The sequence below is a fragment of the Ipomoea triloba genome, chromosome 10, assembly GCF_003576645.1.
Source record: "Ipomoea triloba cultivar NCNSP0323 chromosome 10, ASM357664v1".
Classification (NCBI taxonomy): domain Eukaryota; kingdom Viridiplantae; phylum Streptophyta; class Magnoliopsida; order Solanales; family Convolvulaceae; genus Ipomoea; species Ipomoea triloba.
Genome location: NC_044925.1, coordinates 28,224,708 through 28,240,145, shown reverse-complemented (window position 1 = coordinate 28,240,145; position 15,438 = coordinate 28,224,708). Strand labels below are relative to the sequence as shown.

The 15,438-nt window shown below is 37.7% G+C and overlaps 4 protein-coding genes across 6 annotated transcripts in view; 1 reads left to right on the top strand and 3 right to left on the bottom strand.

Annotated features, from left to right (window-relative positions):
• The window catches only part of LOC116031839 (cold-regulated protein 28), a 5,195-nt gene extending 2,544 nt beyond the window's left edge, over positions 1–2,651 (bottom strand). Inside the window, exons 1-2 of one of the 2 annotated variants that reach the window (XM_031274154.1) lie at positions 2,246–2,651; positions 516–695 (exon numbers count right to left, since the gene is read on the bottom strand). In XM_031274154.1, the coding sequence (XP_031130014.1) occupies positions 516–695; positions 2,246–2,380 (315 nt within the window). In that variant the 5' untranslated portion in view covers positions 2,381–2,651. The remainder of the gene's footprint in view (positions 1–515; positions 696–2,245) is intronic. The other variant, XM_031274153.1, reaches the window with a different exon arrangement.
• Positions 2,652–4,005: 1,354 nt separating this feature from the next.
• On the bottom strand, positions 4,006–5,011 carry LOC116033467. The gene is made up of 2 exons (XM_031276209.1): positions 4,549–5,011; positions 4,006–4,468 (listed from the first exon to the last, which is right to left on the bottom strand). The coding sequence occupies exons 1-2, from the start codon at positions 4,931–4,933 to the stop codon at positions 4,380–4,382; spliced, it is 474 nt and encodes a 157-aa protein (XP_031132069.1). The 5' UTR covers positions 4,934–5,011; the 3' UTR covers positions 4,006–4,379.
• A 498-nt stretch (positions 5,012–5,509) lies between these two features.
• On the bottom strand, positions 5,510–9,515 carry LOC116033704 (protein DJ-1 homolog C). 2 transcript variants are annotated; one of them, XM_031276472.1, is made up of 8 exons: positions 9,166–9,515; positions 8,837–9,037; positions 7,759–7,908; positions 7,506–7,685; positions 7,044–7,121; positions 6,666–6,866; positions 6,246–6,386; positions 5,510–6,156 (listed from the first exon to the last, which is right to left on the bottom strand). In XM_031276472.1, exons 1-8 carry the CDS (start codon positions 9,388–9,390, stop codon positions 5,941–5,943), a joined length of 1,392 nt encoding a protein of 463 aa, XP_031132332.1. In that variant the 5' UTR covers positions 9,391–9,515; the 3' UTR covers positions 5,510–5,940. The 2 variants fall into 2 exon arrangements, with proteins under 2 accessions (XP_031132332.1, XP_031132333.1); XM_031276473.1 differs by having other exon boundaries at positions 5,510–6,153.
• Positions 9,516–10,595: 1,080 nt separating this feature from the next.
• Positions 10,596–15,002, top strand: LOC116032367 (methylcrotonoyl-CoA carboxylase beta chain, mitochondrial). Its single transcript, XM_031274876.1, has 10 exons — positions 10,596–10,907; positions 11,000–11,119; positions 11,417–11,851; positions 12,081–12,171; positions 12,300–12,532; positions 12,654–12,818; positions 13,391–13,465; positions 13,677–13,808; positions 14,242–14,289; positions 14,357–15,002. Exons 1-10 carry the CDS (start codon positions 10,698–10,700, stop codon positions 14,558–14,560), a joined length of 1,713 nt encoding a protein of 570 aa, XP_031130736.1. The 5' UTR covers positions 10,596–10,697; the 3' UTR covers positions 14,561–15,002.
• The last annotated feature ends 436 nt before the right edge of the window (positions 15,003–15,438 follow it).

Sequence of the window (15,438 nt, the reverse complement as noted above, 5' to 3'; positions counted from 1 at the left end):
CCCCCCCCCCCCCCCCCCCCCCAAAAAAAAAACTGGGTGGTGGTTAGGGGATGAGAGCATGGACAAAATAGAAAATACTATTAAAATAAACTATTATGTAGTAGACTAGTAGTTATGAGGAACACTTTTAGTCCCTAAAGTTTGACACTTGCACCACTTTAGTCTCTCTTGTGTTTACTGCTGAACATAAGCTTTGACTAGAAGTGTCACCATAATGCAAATTTTAAGGTTATACACATTCACAAGTATAAGAAGTGTCAGAATTTAGGGAGTGTAGAAGGGAATACACAGTAAGCTCAAGAATAGATGTGTATTTACTCACTGTACCTTACAACTATACAGGGACTATCTATTTATACAAGAGTAAGAGCAAGGAGCTAGACTCTCAGCCACTCAATTCAAATTTGAATTGAGAAGCTGAGAGTGAATTACTCAACCAACAGGGAGTAAAAATAATTTTTCCTAATAGTAGTTAAAGGCAAGTCCCAGAAACTTTAATAAATTAGGTCTCGCACCTGCTTGGAAACTCGGTTCATTTTGGCAGGCAGCTTATGAGAATAACTTCTATTAACCATATTCTGCTCCTGGTACTGGGAGTGTAAGGTCATTGACTTGTGCATCTTCTTAACAAATGATGCCTCTAGAAGATTAAGAAATAAGTTGTGTTTCTCATTTGTCCATCTGGTACAATCATCCTGAAGTGAAATTCAAAAATCCAAAAGTCCAAAATTGAAATGTCACATAGAACAACAAAAATTAGCTGGATACATGAGATAAAGGATTGAATGAATGCTAAAGAAACTTTGCCATTTGCATGATAACAAATAAATTATTATTATTTTTCCTTTATTTAAGAGGAAGAAGCTGTAGCCATAGTACTTGTATCATCATTTATGTCAGTTTATTTAACAAATCACTCAATGCCTACAATCTACATCATTAAAATGCTAAGACAAAGGTCAGATTCAGTCCACAAGACAGTCACATCGTGCAAGATCTATGTAATGGGAGGGAAGATGCTTGCTAACTTACATCTATTTTCAAAGATGTTAAGATAATAATGGGACATGAGCTGCAAGTGTGTATTTTACCCATTAACACATTACACATCATACATCTACAAGTGGCATGACATTGGAGCAGCTTACAACTCTACGGGTATATTGATATAGAAAGTGAATTTAACTAGCAAAACCATAATTAATGATCAGTCACCACTTTAAATGCCACGATTCTGCATTTACCAACAGCCAAATAATTGTAACGATGTGCAAAACATCTGCCGGAGTTTCTATGTCATTCAAAACAATTCCCATAAATATTAGCTTATTGGTCATTTAGACGCTTCCAGCCAGGAAAAAAACTGCTTTTCTGAGATTACATTCTTTGGAAGCAGTTCAAGGGTGGAGTACAGCATCTGCATGACCCTAGATCATCATGTCACGTGCAACACTAAAATCAGAAATGCAGAACTGGAAACTCATAAGCAGGTATTAAATACTGTTCAATTGATAAATCCAACCCTCAAAACACTGACACACAGCCTGGCTGCCATAAACAAAAATGCAGGGAAAACATAGAGGCATGCTATAGAAAAAGGATATTGAAGTTTTATTCAAACCTGCAGTAGAAATAAGTGCTACAACTATAAATCACAATCTAGAAGCTTTTAACCATCTGCTTCGCTGAAATATGTCCTACAAGGATAAATTGCAACCTAGAGAGAAAATTTTCACAGCTGAATCATGTTTTAACCATCCATTTGCTACCAATTTGCCTCACTTCTTTCACTGGCAGAGATACAAGAAAGATGTTTCAATAATCAGATTCGGAACAGAGGTCAACCAAAAACCAAACACAGCTAGGTGATATGACACATTGAAACAAGAACCTGTTCTTTAGATTAATCAATAATTTATAATTTCTTCTTCCAGTTCCTCTACAGCAACATGAAATCCTTCTGCTGTTCGCTCTAGTCATTTCACCAAAAAATAAAGTACAATAACAACACAGAGCACAGAGTCACACTATAGTGTATTAAGATCACACACTTGAAAAATTGAACAAAGTTGTAAATCAGTTTAATATTGAGGATCTGCAGAACCCTGCTAGCATTATTGCATTAATCAATACATCTAGGAATTCCTTTAAGGACATCTATGTATAGACCTAAGTAAAGCAGCGAAAACACAGTAGTTAGAGGTAATATAATCAGTGAAAAGAGAATTACTAATCTTCCACTTACACTTGGATACAAAACTTGTTCGGAATTCTCGACGGTCAAAGAGGACGCGTCATAGCTCGAATGAGTGGTGAAACTAGCTGAAGATGCCGGATTTTGAGCAGGCGGCGCCGCCGCCGTGCGGCGTCTTCCTTCCATCTCCCGTCTGGAGCCGTGTAGATTCCGAACGCACCACAAACAAATCTCGAAATTCGCGGCAGAAACGCAAACCCTCTTTTGTGCTGCTGAGGGTTGGGTTGGGTGAAGCGGGGGCGGCTTTCAACTCTTCTTTTCCTGGTTTGAAGGTGGAGGAGTGAGTCATGAGTGGGTGTGGGTCAGTAAAAACTCCACATGGCTACGCTTTTACGCGTGGCAGTTAAAGCGGGACACTGCCAGGTCAGCACCGCCGATAATATCTTCCGAAATTGTCAGCCAGATATTTTCTTTTCCCCCCGGCAGCGGAGATAGTTTCGTCAGTGCTGTTGGTTTCTAGTAGCTGTTAAAACACGTGGCGTTTCCTTATAAGAAGGTGGAATATACTCCGTACTTGAACTTTTCACTATTCATTTACTTGCCAGGCAAAATTTTTTGTTTTGAACCAAAAAAAAATAAAAAATTAGTGCCTTTTCTGCTCAATTTTTAATCCAATTTATTAAATTCATCCATTTAGATTTTAGACCAAGATCCATATCATAGTCCATGGTATAATTTGCCTATGACATACAATTAGGGCTAAACAACAAAAGCACTGCAAAGATGGGTTTTGGCAGCATCATTTTTTCTTATCAAACATGGACGGATGATACCCGAAAGAAGAGACAAAAGAACTATTTGATCTCCCTCACTCTATGGACACAAGTAGTATGTGTTTGGCAACATCATTAGAGATGATGATAATGGAAGATTCATAGCAGCAAAGGGAATTCAAAGATGGCGACAATTACTCTCCAATAGAAGTTGAAGTTGCAGTAATAAGAGAGACTTTGAGTTGGATAAAGAGAATAATATGGATAACATTCGAGTAGAGACAGATTCCCTTAAAGTCGTTCAAAGTATGAATCACAATAATGGAGAATCTTCTTTTTGTTTGATTATTAATATTAATGATACTAAAAACGTGTTGAGCGACTCATGAGATAGCTAAGCAGATCATTTCTACGTCTAGTTGTATGGAGTGGTATTTGTGGTATTCTTGCCCTCCATCATCCTATATTTGTACTGTGTTGTCTTCAGACCTATTTTAATATAATATTCATCGATGACAACGACTATCTAGAATTCAAGCCTATGTAACCGATGATTCGCAAAGTGATCCCAAAATTAATATAAGAAGCTCATTTAGCATATAAGATTGAAAGACTAGCCCAAAACCAATCCACTAGGCTAATTATCTTTCATACTACAATCAATTAGCCCATTTGAAGTAACTTTGTATGGCGTATTCTTCTATAAATAAAAATTCTATACATTTTTTTAGTGACAAAGAAAATCCGCAATTATTACTTAAGAGTACCACAAGGCCAATAGACCACTTCGATTAGAAGTCAAAATTTTAGCCTTTGAGATTTTATACTTTCAAAAACACCTTTGATTTACTTACCTAACTCAACGCATATTTTACTTACCGTTTCTTATGATTTCCTCATCATATATATTTTATAGGTACATTTAATTCGACATAAATCTATCATATATATTTTATAGGTACATTTAATTCGACATAAATCTAAGTAATCTTTATATTTTAAAATATAAACGGTATAATATTATACTGTGATGTAAGATTTAAATTTTAAACCAAAATAGATTACTGCAACAAACCAATCATTTCCTATGATGGCGGTACGCCGATAATAATACTGAACAATAAATTAATTTAAGAAACCACATTTAATATCAAATTTTGACAAATATAAGAAAATCCTATCCTACCATACCAGCATTACCATTAAAAAATTTTAAAGCTAATTGTCTGAGTTGTGAAGAAGTTTAATGCTGTACAGGAATGTTGTGAAAACTACTGACTTCTTCCTCCTTAATATCCTCGAGAGCGGGCCCTAAGACAAACTTTGTTGTAACCTCTGTGTTCAATTAACATGATTTATATCCTCTAAATGTTTTGTCGGTGCCGTGAAGGAAGGCAAACTTTGTTGTAGTTTTATGGGATTCGCGAAGATTGGCGCACGGAACAAGCCACCACTTGCGCCCACTGTTTCAATTTAGCCTTAACCGTCTCTGGATCTTCGCCTTCAATTCCCAAACAGAAAACGGGCCAATATCAGACAATGCAGTAACAACGAGAAAGAAGAATTGACGATTAGCGTTACCTAAATCAAACATCGAACTAGGCGCAGGGCTTCCCGCCAACGGCGTCGTGGTCGTAGTATCGTTATCCGACAACGCCATGTTCGACATCGACGAGGATCTCGACAGGGATTCGTTGTACTGCTTGTTAACGGCGCAGAAGAGTTCGAGAGCCGGAAAAGTCTCGGCGAGTTTGGGATCCAAATCGTTCGGCTCAGGGTGGAAGCCGAACCCCAAGTCGATGCATCCGCGGAGTTCGTCCAAGTCGTCGTCGGTGACGCTCTTGCATCTATCGCGGCCAAGACGGTTGTTGTTCCCCTGCCGTCGAACCCAAGTCTCCTCGCGGTACATGTTGGGAGACCAGGTTTTGTGCTTGAGGAGACGCGGCGGAGCTTCGCGTTCTGACATGGCTGTCCTGTTGGGGTGTAGGGGTAAATTAGCGGTAAAGCTGGTATATAAAGAGTTCAGTCTTCTTAGGTCTTAAGAGGATTATGAGAATATGGGATCATAATATTCAAAAAATTCAGTTGGACTGGACTCTAGAGGTCGGCTGGATGACCCTACGCTCCCAGGTCATTCGGGACTACTTTCCTGTGTAACGTACACCATTACAGCATTACTCCTATTGATCATTTATCAATATACCAAAATATATTTTTATATAGTTTACATATTTATATAGGCATATATAGGCAAATAAGTATCCTTTTGTGAAATTTAAGTCAATTTAAAATTGAAAAAAAAAAAAAAAAAAAAAAAAAGGGCATAGACAATGCAACAGTATCGTTAGTGCAGTGCACGCTCCCAACGGGCGCAATTTGTGATAGACACGCGATTAGTATGAATATGGCAATAATATTAAGCGGGCCCCACATTTTTGAAAAAACCACAAACTAGTGGAAAGATCTTTGACATTCTCTTTCTTCCCTCTCTCTCTTCCATGGTGACAAAATGTTTCTCAAAAACCGTGTGATAAATGCACTATTGGGGAAACCTTTATATTGTATTACTTTACTTTCTCTTCCACAATAAACTAATTTCACTCTATGCAAGTGAAAAGTACATGATTTGTAAAGTCATATGATGTACAATTTCATCAAATATAATGTTCAATTACAACATATATCTCAATGACATTTTCATGATGATTGTCGGTTTCGTGAGCATACTTTGAGCCAACAATGGTGGCCACTAATAGTTAGTTGAGAGCAAGATGATGCCATGTTCTTCCAGGTATTTATCAGCAAAAATTTACATGGAACTTGGTGCTTACCTTAGCTTCCAATGGCTGCAGCGGTTTCTCTGTCTCAACCTGTTGCTGCATTGTTGTCGCCATTGCTAGATTGATCTTTAGTGGCCTCGAGAGCGCCTTGTTGAGTGGAGTTTATGGTTTTGCTGCTAAAGAACTGGAATTCTTAGTTCCTCGGGTACTCAAAAACAAGACCTTCTGCTACGCTCCTCGCTCTTGCATGCCCGAAGAACTTGCTTACAATGGCCAGTCCAAATTCTATTGCGGTAGAAAGCCCTTTGCTTGTGATCAGTTTACCATCAACAACTACCCGGGCACCATTTGGAACATCATCGAGCTTGCTCGTGGCGATGGAGGGATGAGCAGCGGATTTTTTGGCCTGCTTTCAAAAAAAAAAAAAAAAACAAAGTGTGAGTTTTGCAGTTTGGTCCAAGTACGAGAAATTGATATCAACTGTGTGCTCGATCCTACCTTGAGCAAGCCCTGTTTCTGCAGTATTATAGGCAATGAAGAGCACATCGCACCAAATGTTCTTCCAGCCGATTCTTGTTCCTTTAGCAACTTCTTCAGAGTCCTCGACTTGTGAAGCCGCTGAACTCCAACTTCTCCTCCCTGGGTTAAGGAATAAACGATGTCTTGAATGAAGGGATTGGCTTTTCAGGTAAAGCGAGTATGTTTGCATATAATTAGACGCACAAACTATCAATGTATGACAAAATAACTATGTATGTCATTGGTTCGGGGTAGAAGTAGGGCCTAAAATGTTTAGGAGATGTGAAAGAACCTTTGCAAACCACTTCCTGGTACTAAACTGGTATAAAAATGATCTACTTTGAACTGTTCAGCGTAACAGGATGGTGACAACAGATTACGAGAGAAATATATACTCACCGGCAGGATTATCAGATCATACATCGACTCAGCTGCACTGTCAATCAACTTGTCTGCCACAATCTTTACGCCTTTTGATCCCAAGATTACTGCAGATTTTTCTACCGATGCTACCACAACATTGACCTTTGCCCGCCTTAAGATATCTATGATCGTAACCACTTCAATCTCTTCAGATCCATTTGCAATTGGAATAAGAACCTGGTACAATTAAGAAGAAAGATTTCAGGGAACGAGGTATTAGTGGGGAAAGAGCCAAAGCAGTTATGGTGTACAAAAAAATTGCAGTGTAAATAACCATTCTGATTACGAAAGAGGAACTTCAGTTATAAACACAGATTGCGTTTGAAAGAATAAACCATTTGACAGCATACTTACTTGAGGGGTATGATCAAGAGACCATTCAACCTCGTTGAATTCTTGTTTTCTAGGATCTTCATCATGACCATTCAATAACTGCAACAACAAAGGAAAAGAAAAATAGATGCCACAAGCTGCTTACACATGGAACATCAAAGAGTGTAATTTAACAAGTCATTGGAAATAAAGTGATAATGATCGTGACAGGGACAACCCGTTGTAGCAGAGGCAAGTCATTTATTTACCATTCAATAGTCTGTTACATTGGCATTATCTATTTGCTAATCAATTCAAAAAGGATTTGTAATTTCCAAGGGCAGCAAGTTTAAGATACAAAAGCTAAGGAACAAAATTCCTTCGACAATCAAATTTGCATATATCTAAAGGTATTTGTTGTATGGACTATGGACAAGATCCTCAAAAGTATGAAAGGTAGAAGCAAACTGAAAAGACATTTATACTGATTTCTCGTCCACTCACCAATACTTCTCCGATTTCTTTGGCAACAGCTTCACCAAACAACTGCTCCACTAAAGTGATGGCAAACTGAAAAGATGTACCAGGACCACGGCTCGTTGTTAGCTCACCCGACACCTGGATATTAGTCTTTACAGCCCGGAAGGCAGGAAGCTTGCCCATAAATGCAGGATGACACGTTGACTGGCCATACAAACCTCGTGTCAATTAGCAAGCAAAGAAGCATGTAAAATATGCGAATCCAAAACAAAGATACCTGTTTCCTCTTAAGAAGGCCCCAAGGCAACAGCGTAACTGCTGGAGCAGCACATATGGCACCATATAGCCGTTTTTCTTCAGCTTGCTTGCTCATAATATTCTTGAGAATTTCACAATCTCTCAAACGCACAGAGCCAGGCATTCCACCCTGGACCAGTGATGTGAGATCAATCTCAGTCTCTGTTGAGAACAAGTACTTTTAAGAGCAATTCAATTCCTTTTTATTACTAACAATAAGCATGAGGCATAAGCTCAAATTTGCATTCCATTAGTTTGCAGATGTCCCTGAACTATTTTCGAAGTTCCTGTAGCTATGCATGTATCACTCAAAATTAAAAACAAAAAAATAAAATAAATAAATAATCCACCATATAAGAACCCCATCGAGTTAATACCAGCTGGGGTCCTCCGAGTATAGTTGCACCGGCACGTTTAGTCCTAAACTTTCAATTTAACCACTTTCAAGTTACCCCACCCCTGGTCCTTCAATTTCAAATTTTTAACCAGCCTTGGTCCTAACTTTGTCCTTACTTAAACTAACGGAAGGACCATAGTTGGTTAAATTTGAAAGTTGAACGACTACGGGTGGTTAAATTGAAAGTTTAGGACTAAATGTGGCGGTGCCACTATACTAGGAGGACCCCAACTGGTACTAACTCGAACCCCCATCCAAGTTGGTTTTTTTTTTTTTTTGACTTGCTAACTACAAGGTTCAAGTTCGACTCCGAGCAACCTATTGGTCTTCTTGGTTTGAACCGATCAACAATGAGCAACCTAGACAGGTTTCCCTCATTGTGGTCCTTTACTGACTGCAGTTTCCTCATAACTCAAAAAACTCCACCATATAAGACCTTTATTTATATGTGTTATGGAATGTACAAGTAATATGGAACCTATATATATTAGGCACATATGAAAACTTATTTTTTTATTAGAAGTCTTCTAGCATGTATTTATGGGGTTGTGTATTATCTTTTCTAATATAGAACTTAGAAACTCTCTAATTACTTTTGCAACAATATGCATAAGTTTGATTCATCAAAGACTGCCCATTATAGAGTGTTGAAACAACTTACTGGCAAAGCAATAAGATCAAACACTTGATGACAACAAGCAGATATGAGCGTGTCAGCAACAAGCCTAGTGCCCCCAGAAGCTTCAACCTCCAATTCCGGTTCCACAGACGCCAAAGTCACCTCAGCACCAGCCCGGCGCAGAACATCCACCATTATCACAGCTTCCATTTCTTCTGTCCCAAACCCAATCGGCACCAGAACCTACAATTTCCAAGAATACAAATTTCAGGAAAAATGCAACAACCATTTCAAGTACCCCCAGTATTTTTCTTTTTCATTAAACAAATGCAGAAAAAAAAAAAAACAATTTTGATAGGCAAAGATGGCACCTTTTTGTTAGGGGTGGAAGCTTCTATGGGCGGAGTTGTGACGGGCTCTAACGTGGGAGTAGGAGTTGGGGTTTTAATTGACCTTGAAGAGCGCCTTGAAGCGGGTGCCTTTCGCGGCTGAGCGGCGGCGGCGACTATGAAAGGTGGAGACTGAGAAGGTGAGGTGAAGATAGGCAATAAGAACTTGGGAGTAGAAAGTGAGACTGGTGGTGATATCGACTTCATTCTTGAATTCGCGTTATACCCCTCCGCCTGCAACGGAAGTTTCGACTTTCCGGTGAACGGAGACTAACGAGACGCGCCGCCGGACGGGAGAGAGCGCGGCTGATCTTTGTTTTTCTGGGCCGATAATGTTATTACTTATTAGAACATTATTATAAGATATTTTCATATTTTTTGAGAATTTTTACAAAGGCCTCGCCGTACTATACTTGTAAAACCAATCCCATTAACCCAATTGCATACAAAATTATTAAGCTAATCTGATATTGGAAAATGGGGAAAAAATGAACTCATTCAATTGACCAACTAGTATAATTGGATTTGAATTTATGAATTTTTAATAAAGTACCTTAAAACCGGAAAACAAAAGATGTAATTGAATCAAAATAACATATAATCTGTAAATTACTTTTTATCTGACTTTAGTCAAATAGGTTTCGAAGACTATTCAAAAAATCAATTAGGTCTTTCAACTTTTGAAAATTACAATTGAATCCTTAAACATATTATTTTAAAAAATTAGGCTAAAAATTTGATTAGTGATATGAAAATTACATGTCACTAAGATTCCGGTGAACTTCCGACGAGATTTTGACAAAAAACACTAGTACTAGTTGCCTTCTTCGACGAACCTTCTACAAAGGTAGAATATTTTCTTGGCACTCCTCTCTCCATACAAGGGGGATGGAACTCTTGACCTCCTCTTAAGGGACAAGAGTATCGAACCACTCACGCCAACCAAACTGGTTATCCTTTGATACTTTAATTGACTCAATGTACTTTCCATTTCTTGAATAATAATAATAATAATAGAGAAAAGGATAAGCACTCCACAGTGGAGATGACAAGGCTTTATCATCTATGTTTCTTCTTTCACATTTCTTCTCATTCATATTCAATTAGATGAGGATGAGAAAATCATAACTATTATTTAGGTGTGTGTATTTAATAAATTTTGTTATTGTGTTATACTTTATAAATTATACGGAGTATATAAGAGGTAAATTAAATATATATTTTTTTTTGAAAACAGGTAAATTAAATATATAATAGAATAAAATTATATATAATATACTCGATTAAAAGAATATTGACAATAATTAAATTTGTGACATTTAAAAACAAGAATTATATTCGGCCAGCAATTTATATATTTTTGTAAACTATAAATAGCTTAAAGTGATAGGATCGAAGTATCGATAGAGAAAGAGAAAAATTGCAGTACATCAGTGTCCGAAAAGAGTGGAGATTTGTGACTTGTGAGGAAGGGGGAGACGTTAAGAGGACAGGAGGATACGAATTTAGCGAAAATGCTCGGAATCTTTGCTCGGAGAGCATCGCCGGCAGCTTCACGATACTGGTTTCCATGGCGGGAATCACTTCCGATCACCATTCCCTCCGTCAGAGCTTTCTCCGTAGGAGTACTCCCCGACACGCTGGACCGGAGCTCCGATTTATTTACCGGCAATTCCAAGGCCATGGACGATCTCGTCTCCCAGCTTCACTCTCATATTCGGAAGGTACTCTATTTCTATCTCTCTGTAGAATACTTCATAAGAAATCGATCGTTTTGTTCATGTGAACTGAATCTGATGGCATGACAAATTTATAGGTGACCGAAGGAGGAGGAGCGGCAGCGGTTAAGAGAAACAGGAGCAGGAATAAGCTTCTTCCGAGAGAGAGAATCGATCGTCTGCTCGACCCTGGTTCTTCGTTCCTAGAGCTTTCTCCAGTTAATTTCAACATTTTTTCGTCTCCAAGTAATTTAAAATAATTTTGATATGATAGTTATTTGAGTGAATATGCTTCTTTGGACATCAAGCACATATATAAAAGTACCATGATTCAGTGCCATAAGTTTGTGTTGAAGTGTTGGAGAGAACCAATTGCAGTTGTTAAATTTTGATTTGTATGCCTCCTGCTTATAGTAAACTTTAGATAAAATTCAGGCAGTTAGCATTGAATTAAATAGATGAGGGATGAGTAGATTGGGTTTGCTTTTGCTGAATCAATGTGTATATGAATTTAGCTTGCAGGTCATGAATTATATGAGGAGCCATTACCTTCTGGTGGAATAATTACTGGAATAGGACCAGTGAATGGAAGACTTTGCATGTTCGTGGCAAATGACCCTACTGTCAAAGGTGGAACTTATTTTCCCATCACAGTCAAGAAACATCTGAGAGCTCAAGAAATTGCTGCACAATGCAAACTACCATGTCTATATCTTGTTGACAGTGGAGGTGCTTTCCTTCCTAAACAAGCTGAGGTTTTTCCTGATAAGGAGAATTTTGGCAGAATATTCTACAATCAGGCCGTGATGTCTTCTGAAGGTATTCCTCAGATTGCACTGGTGTTAGGCTCTTGTACTGCTGGTGGGGCTTATATACCTGCAATGGCTGATGAAAGTGTGATGGTCAAAGGAAATGGTACCATATTTCTTGCTGGACCTCCACTTGTAAAGGTCTGTTTAGATCAATCTGGTATCCAGCAGCAAAAAGTTATTTTAAAAAAAATGTTTTTTTTTTTTTTGGCGGGGGAGGGGTGTGGGGTTGGTAAGAAGCATCTTTCACCTTATTCATGCCACTTATACACACACACATAGAGAAGCACAATTACTTTTTTCCATTATATATGCTTGTGAAGCATTTTTATATGCATATTCTCTACCTAAAAGGAGAACTTTTATGCAGGCTGCCACTGGAGAGGTAATTTCAGCTGAAGACCTTGGTGGTGCAGATGTACATTGCAGAACATCGGGTGTTTCTGACTACTTTGCCCAAGGTATATCCATTTAATATGTTTGCCATATTCTTAATTTCTGAGGAAAACTTGGGCTAGTTAGTGTCTGGTCAATATCATCTCTATTCCTTTTTGTCCCTTACGAAAATAGTGGTATGTGTATCTTGTAGATGAACTCCAAGCACTTGCTATTGGAAGGAACATTGTTAAGAATTTCCATATGGCTGGAAGCCAACGAGGGTCAAATCAGTCCCCAACTGATTTCAGAGAGCCATTGTATGACGTGCAAGAACTTCGTTCCATTGCACCAACGAACCTCAAGCAGTCTTTTGACACCCGTGCAGCAATTGCTCGCATTGTTGATGGAAGTGAATTCGATGAATTCAAGAAACTATATGGCACTGTGAGGCCTCATCTTCGCTCTCAATTCTTCTTCTCTCTTTTTTTTTTTTTTGGTTAAATGTACCTAGCAATTCTTTTTTCTCAAGGACTTCCACTAGAGTAATTGTTTTTCTTTTATACAGACACTTGTAACAGGTTTTGGGCGAATCTATGGGAATCCTGTGGGAATCATTGCAAACAATGGGATATTGTTTAATGAATCTGCTCTAAAAGGAGCTCACTTCATTGAACTATGCAGTCAGCGTAACATTCCTTTGATCTTTCTTCAAAATATCACAGGATTTATGGTGAGCTTATTTTATTTTTCAATTGTAGTAGTTCTATAATTTTCTAGTACCTTTTTGCTTCAACCCAACTGATTCACTTTCATGAAAAGCTAACTCAGCCAACTTACATTCTCTTAAGTCTCAATAAATGAAGTGTACTCACACAATGAAAAAATATAGCTTGCCTCTATATATTTACTACTACATCTTATTGACCCATTAGGAATGCGCATTACTGTGTAAAATTCTGTTCCATCACATCATGTGTAGTTGAAACTGTATATGACTAAGAGGATGGGACACAAGTTCATTTATATTGTTTCAGTAGTTATTTCCAAATATATTTCTTCAGAAGTTAATGCTTTAAGGTCACAGATGAATTTGGTGGCTTCTGATACTGATACTCTAATAATTTCCTGATGGCATCGCATCTTGACTTATGAGATAAATTTCATCTTGATAGTTCTTATCATGAACATCTTGCATTAGGCCTTTTTTTGTTTTTTGGTTTTTAAACATGTATGCCTTCTGTGATTTTTTTTTTTTCCCTTTTCGACCAGAGCATAAAGTAATAATACTAATAAATTTGGTAGGTTGGCTCTAAATCAGAGGCAAATGGAATAGCAAAGGCTGGAGCTAAATTGGTGATGGCAGTAGCTTGTGCAAAGGTTACTGTTTATATTCAAGATAGTTGTATCTGTCTTTGATCTTGAGTTGCCACATTCCTCACACACACTCACAAAGGTCTAAGACTTTGTTGGACTCTGTCAATAATCATTTTAATTTAGTTATCAGTTTTCCTTTTGGTTAATGCATTGAATAATAGAAAGAGCACATAAACTCTTAGTGTCAACTTCATGCAATTGTTTGTTGCAATAGGTCCCTAAAATTACAGTGGTTGTTGGCGGAAGCTTTGGTGCTGGCAACTATGCAATGTGTGGACGTGCTTATAGTCCAGATTTCATGTTCACCTGGCCAAATTCTAGAATATCAGTAATGGGAGGTGCTCAGGTAGCCTCAATATCTATGCATAGGAATATGGACACGTTTAGAATCTTGAATTCTTGACTATTTGTTTGTTGCTTTATTCATATATCCAAATCTCCCTCCTATCAAGGTCCACCTTAATACAAATTGCATACCTGTATGACATAAATTGAAAATTTTGCAATTCAACTCAACTAAGGCTTAATCAGTATCTAGTTAGGGTCAGCTTTATGCATTATATTTCTCCATTCAGCTCTATTTAATGCTACCTTGACTGTATTCCCTCTAGTCTGTTTTTCTTTATGAAATTTGAATTTACTAGGATATATATATCATTACTAAAAACTCTCCTCTACCTATTGAACCTTTCTTTCATACACCAAAGAAAACTTTTCCACATTATATATTTGGAACTAAGCTTATAGATCTGATTTATTACTTCCTACTGTGTTTTTAGGCTGCAGGTGTACTCTCTCAGATAGAAAAGGCCAACAAGGGAATTGAGGTATAACATAATATTTTGTACATAATCTGTGTGCTTGGAGCAACAGCTAATAATGCACTTTATGCAGTGGGGAAAAGAAGAAGAGGAAAGTTTCAAGGCAAAAATTGAAGAGAAATATGACAGAGAGGGTGATCCGTATTACTCTACAGCAAGACTTTGGGATGACGGTGTAATTGATCCAGCAGACACGAGAAAAATCTTAGGCCTTTGCCTCTCTGCATCTATGAACCGTGGTCCACAGAGTACCAAATATGGCGTCTTTAGAATGTGATCCGCGCAGTCAAGCCAGAGAGAGTGGCTGCTTACTTGCTTAGACTTCTAACTTCAATACAAATGAGCAACTGCACTGCATTACATTGCTGGAATAACTTAACAGAGTTATGATGAGCAAGTGTGTTGCCATGCTTGTCCCTCACTGCAATAGTGCAATGTAATAGCAGACTTAGCAGTGCCACCAACTCTATGGCAGAACAAGGACAAGAACGAGCTGATTGATGTTGGATAACAAATTCCACCATAAACAAAACTGTTTTGCATGCCCATCTTTCAGCCAAGTTTGCTGCTAATTGTTTACTCTATTGTAGCAGAGGCTATGGTGTAATGGTGCATGAGCAGAATTGTATGATATATGGATATGTTATCAATGCCTCAAAGAATGATTGCCACTTTAGGCTGAATGCTGATAATTAATGTGACCTGCTTCTTTCGCCATATTCTTCGACTGGGTTGTTATTTGTATTTTTTAGTGACGAGGAAAACACGCAGCTATTATTCGAATGTGTATCGGATAAATTTGGCTTTGTGATGAAACTAGCCTAAGTTGTCCCTAAGAGTATATTCCATACTATTGGTTATAATGAAAAGAAAAAAGAATTAGAACATAAAAAATAAGTAGATTATTTTTGAAAATGAAAAATTATACAGAGTATTTATTTTGTCCTTAAGTTAAAAGGTGATCGTAAGATTCATCCCTATTTGTTACGGAGTACTTAAAAAGAGAAGAAAATTGCAACGTCATTATTAACAAGTAAGACAAATTTTACAATTATCTTATAATTTAAGATGAAGAGTGTAATTTTTCGTTTTAAAAAAATTAATGATAAGAAAGTTACGGAGTAATCCCTTCAAATAGAGAATTAGCGCGGGGAT

Coding starts and splice junctions, on each gene's coding strand:
- LOC116033467 (XM_031276209.1), bottom strand. CDS start 4,933: ATGTCAGAACGCGAAGCTCCGCCGCGTCTCCTCAAGCACAAAACCTGG. Junction 4,469..4,548: donor TAGTTCGATGTTTGATTTAG/GTAACGCTAATC, acceptor TGGGAATTGAAG/GCGAAGATCCAGAGACGGTT.
- LOC116033704 (XM_031276472.1), bottom strand. CDS start 9,390: ATGAAGTCGATATCACCACCAGTCTCACTTTCTACTCCCAAGTTCTTA. Junction 7,686..7,758: donor GCCTTCTTAAGAGGAAACAG/GTATCTTTGTTT, acceptor TTGTATGGCCAG/TCAACGTGTCATCCTGCATT. Junction 6,387..6,665: donor ATGATCTGATAATCCTGCCG/GTGAGTATATAT, acceptor TCCTTAACCCAG/GGAGGAGAAGTTGGAGTTCA.
- LOC116032367 (XM_031274876.1), top strand. CDS start 10,698: ATGCTCGGAATCTTTGCTCGGAGAGCATCGCCGGCAGCTTCACGATAC. Junction 11,120..11,416: donor CGTTCCTAGAGCTTTCTCCA/GTTAATTTCAAC, acceptor ATATGAATTTAG/CTTGCAGGTCATGAATTATA. Junction 11,852..12,080: donor CTGGACCTCCACTTGTAAAG/GTCTGTTTAGAT, acceptor ACTTTTATGCAG/GCTGCCACTGGAGAGGTAAT.